This window comes from Diaphorina citri, unplaced genomic scaffold, assembly GCF_000475195.1.
Source record: "Diaphorina citri unplaced genomic scaffold, Diaci psyllid genome assembly version 1.1 scaffold82, whole genome shotgun sequence".
NCBI classification, from domain to species: domain Eukaryota; kingdom Metazoa; phylum Arthropoda; class Insecta; order Hemiptera; family Psyllidae; genus Diaphorina; species Diaphorina citri.
The window spans coordinates 362332-366919 of record NW_007377519.1 but is presented as its reverse complement, the minus strand read 5'-3'; the positions used below and the strand labels follow the sequence as shown (position 1 = coordinate 366919).

At 39.8% G+C, this 4588-nt stretch overlaps 2 protein-coding genes across 2 annotated transcripts; both read right to left on the bottom strand.

The window, feature by feature from the left end:
- Positions 1-8: 8 nt before the first annotated feature.
- Positions 9-1493, bottom strand: LOC108254211 (the record flags this gene model as incomplete). The annotated part of the gene is made up of 1 exon (XM_017449210.1): positions 9-1493. A coding segment is annotated over exon 1 (1485 nt), but the record flags the coding sequence as incomplete, so codon positions are not given.
- A 946-nt stretch (positions 1494-2439) lies between these two features.
- Positions 2440-3348, bottom strand: LOC108254208. Its single transcript, XM_017449209.1, has one exon. The coding sequence runs from the start codon at positions 3346-3348 to the stop codon at positions 2440-2442; it is 909 nt and encodes a 302-aa protein (XP_017304698.1).
- Between the last annotated feature and the right edge of the window lie 1240 nt (positions 3349-4588).

The following is a 4588-nucleotide window of genomic DNA, read 5'->3' as shown; positions in this document are numbered from 1 at the left end:
TGCTGTACTTCGGAAAATGCGGACTTGTAGTCTATAAAGGCCGCATACAGCTTGCGTTGGTTAATCAGATGTATGGAGATGATGCTATGGAGGGAGAAAATGTTATCCACACAGCCCCGCCCTGGCCTGAAGCCAGCCTGTGCTTCGGAAAATACTCTGTTGTCTTCACTCCATACCAGGATACGTTGTGATACAAGATGGGTGATCAATTTTAGGATATTATTCATGAGGGCAATATTTCTGAAATTTTCACATACTAATGGTCCTTTCTTGTGTAACATGAACATGAACGAATCGGTAAGCGTGTCAGGTATTCTACCTCCGTTGAAAATAAAGTTAATAAAACTAAGCAGCTGTCTTTTCCAATCATCCTGCAAAATTTTCAAGTACTCGTTCAGTACATTATCCGGTCCAGGACTTTTGCCACTCTTTAGGTTAGAAATTCCTTTTTCCAGCTCCCCCATACAAAAGTCAGAATCCATCTGCTCCCTCAAAACATCAGGGAACGAGAAGTGGAGTAATCTGGCACCCGTTTCATTTTCCAACTTGAACAATTGGACTAAATAGCATGTCCACTCCTCAATCGGTATCTCTTTACCTTTATTCTGTTTCCGGGGCTTGAATTTCTTCACCACTTTCCAAAAATCTTGAGGATTTCTGACATTTGCTAACTTTTCTTTATACTCTCGTTCATACTGTTTTTTTAATTCCGAACATAGATTGAAGTATTCTTTTTTCAATTTCAAAAACAAACTCGAGAATTCCTCCACATTTTTTTGTCTCCAAGTTCTGTACATTTGACGTGTCCTTTTTTTCAAATTTCGGCACTCTTTGGTGTACCATGGTTTATTCACATTAACCTGGGTTGGAATAGTGAACTCGTAAACCATACCGGTATCATTGGCGGCCTTTTCTATTGTTTTCACAAGTTCTGAGTAAACAGTTTGTGGTTGAGTTGGCAATTCCACATTGTTTACACGTTGACTAAATTCCACTGCTTTCTCTGGTAGCCACTTGTACCTCTTCACTTTTGTTTGTGAGATATTAGACTGTCGCACCTGCTGCGGAATATCCAAGGTGAGTACTACAGGTAAGTGATCAGACACAACAACAGTGTCAGAGATTCGCAGTTCCGTTATCAATGAACACGACTCGAGGTTCGTCCAGACCAAATCCACCGTACTTGTTCCTATTCTTCCTGATCCAACTCGACTGAGATAGGTGAATTGCCCCGGAATATCCCCTTCCGTCCTTCCATTGAGTACTAGAAAGCCATGACTCTCCATACATGCTATCAGCTTCTCTCCTCTCCCGTTCAACACCTTGTCCAGTGGTATTCTCTGCGCCAACAAACCAAATTCCTCCGCCAAGCTATCCTCGAAATAATTCTCATCCGAAATTCTGCCGTTGGTATCACCTCCAATAATAATGTGATCCGTTTGTATACTTAAATCTTCCAGCATTAAATCTAAACATTCCATTGCTTGTTCCATGTCATAACTTGGACTAATGTATACATTTCCGAGGGTAAGAGCCAAGTCTTGACTAAAACGTATCTTGATGAAGATCCACAGGTTAGAAATGTTAATTTATTCCTGACCTATTTTCAATATAAGCAGAAGTACAGATTAGATTACAGTCTCTTAAGAGACTAAACCTACACATCTAATGAAACTGCAGTAGAAAGTGTACCTGATCAATTCCTTGTGGTAAATCTCCTTCACAACTTTTGTGGGTATCACAGCATTCCTAAGTGCCTCTAGTATTCTCATTAACTTGCATCATCAATCTTTTAATGCCGCCACTGGTCGCTACTCCATTAAAGTAGGAACTCCATTGTCCTAGCGAGACTGTGAGTGCACCTTGAACACCAAGCACAGAGCCAAAAAACTTCGACCACGACGGGAATCGAACCCGTGATCTCTGGCGTACAAGCATAATCATGTGATAGCCACTAGGCTTTGGCAGTTACCTACCTCTTCAGTTACCCCCCCCAAATACTTGAAACTTCAAATCGGTCGGGCCGTTTTCTCGTGAAAGGAGGACAAAAAAGTTCTACTTCAGTGTAACAGACAGACAAAGAACTTTTCACTGTTTTATATTTCCAGCAAACCTGATATACTTTTCCACGATAATGCGTGTTACAAACAGTATTAAAATTTAATTTATCAAGACATGAACTAGATTCTAATCATTGCTAATCTAATCAAGTAGGTAATTAACCTTAATGGTGCCGAGGCTAACCCTAACACATTGGATTTTGATTTATCTAAGTGTTTAATGAAGGTGTAATATTTAGGAAACAATATTTCTAGGTAACTACAAAACTTATTACCTTTATATGATTCAATGGATACACGTTCCGGTTTTGATCTTATCCGACTCGAGTTTCGTCCATCCCCGTGGACTTTTTCAAGGAAACTGATGATGATGGCGGTGTTATTGTTGACAGTGGTCAGTTGGTGGTGGGGGCACTGTCCCATCGTTCGGCATCAGCTGTTCACGAGCTCTTCTATACACGAGATAAGGGACCGTATCAACGATCTCGTTGATATTTTTCCCGCTCTCGACAGACTTGTGTATTTCTATTTGCTCGTGGTATGTAATCTCCTTAAAGTTCTTCCCAGTCCACAGCATCCTGTGAGTCCCGTTCTCTGCATCGTGCCCCTCTTCGATTATGTGTTTGGCAAAGTTAGATTTTTCCGGTCTGTTGTTGCGTGCCGCAGATTGATGTTCGTTAATCCTAGTTTTCAAACTCCTCCTGGTCATACCAATGTATTCCTTCCTACATTCGCATTCTAAGCTGTATACACCACTTTGGTCGTCCATGGGAATTTTATCTTTTCTAGAGAAGAGAGATCTTATAGTAGTGCTCGAGAACGCAGGTTTGGCTTTGTATTTTTCCAGGAGGGGATTTATTTTGGTCTGCAAGCTTTTTATGAAAGGGATCTTGATGTATTTTCTCTCTTCTTTAGTTCTAGTGGCGTACAGCAGTTTGTTCCTTTTATTCCTCACTGTGCCCTTGTACACTTTAGATAATTCGAGTGGGGTATAGCCGTTGTTGAGCCCTATAGTACGAATAGTATTACGTTCCTCCTCGAAACTTTCTGCATCCATAGGTATTTCAAGTAACCGGTTGTAATAGTTACGAAATACAGCCATTTTGTGTTGATGACAATGGTACGAGTCAGCGGGTATGATGACATCTGAGAAACTGTCCTTTCTGTAGATCTTAAATTTGTGCCTTTGGTCTACTAGGCTGATAGTGAGGTCCAGGAAGTTGATAGAATCACCCCCGTATTCAAGATCCAATGAAAAGTTGTTCCATATCTGATTTATACTGGTCATAAGTTGACCTAGTACCCTCTGAGTACCTGACCATAGTATGATGACGTCATCAACGTATCTATATAGGTACACTATTCTATTCACTAGGTATGGAGGTAGCTTGAAAATTTCTTTCTCAAATTCTATCATGTAGAACTCACTCAGGAGCGGGGATAAAGGGGAGCCCATAGGACAGCCATCATATTGTTTGTAGCAAACGTTATTGAACTGAAAATAATTGTTATTGTGCACTACTTTCAGGCCTTCTATCAGCTCTTTTCTTTCTGCAGTACTAAGATTAGACTGAGTGGTCAATGTATTTTCAATTATTTCTATCACTTTCCCTATGTTCACGTTAGGGAAAAGGTTTTTAACATCTAGTGAGGCTAATTTAGCGTTAGTGGGTACCTGCATGTCCTTGATTTTTATTACAAGTTCGGTTGAGTTTTTTAGTGAATGATCCGACCTAAAATTGGGTAACGCGTTCTTAATAGTTTTCACTAAAAACCTTTCTAGATCGTAAGTAGGGGACGTGACTGCGCTTACCACCGGTCTAATGGGAGCATCCTTAATATTGGCCCTGTCCACTTTATGAATTTTAAGGTTGCCGTAGAGTCTAGGAGCCACGGGGTTCACAACTTTTAGTTTGTCTGGGTTTGGTGTTAACTCTTTTATTGATTTTAAAAAGGTAACTACGCTATTTTGGCACGTTCTGGTGGGGTTAGTAGGTAAAGGACGGATTAACGGATCGTTATTAATAAAATCTAAAACTTTACTATTGTACTCATCTTGTTTCATTATCACGATGGTATTACTTTTGTCAGCCTTAGTCATAATCAACTGCTTCTCATGGATTTTATCTTTGACACGTTTAGCAATAAAACCATCCCTGTTTCTTTGATTAATGTTGGACCTATTCTCATGATCAATGTTTACTGACACTTTGTGTAACAGGGTATGTCGATCAACCATTTTCATGTACGGTAATCTACTTTGAACGTTTACCATTATGTTGTTTATCAGATTACTGTTCAACTTGGGCTTAGATGCATATTTCATACCTTTATTTAGTAGGCTCATTTCGTGAACGTCAAAAACTTCATCGGATAAGTTGATAACTCTACTTTCAAAATGTTGACGGCCCCTTAGTTTAGGGGGGTACCTATTATCTTTTTCATGAATTAGGGCATGGAATTTTCTTTGTTTCGTTCTTCTGTGTTTACTCACCACTTGACACGCAATGTCTCTTATCCGAGAATCG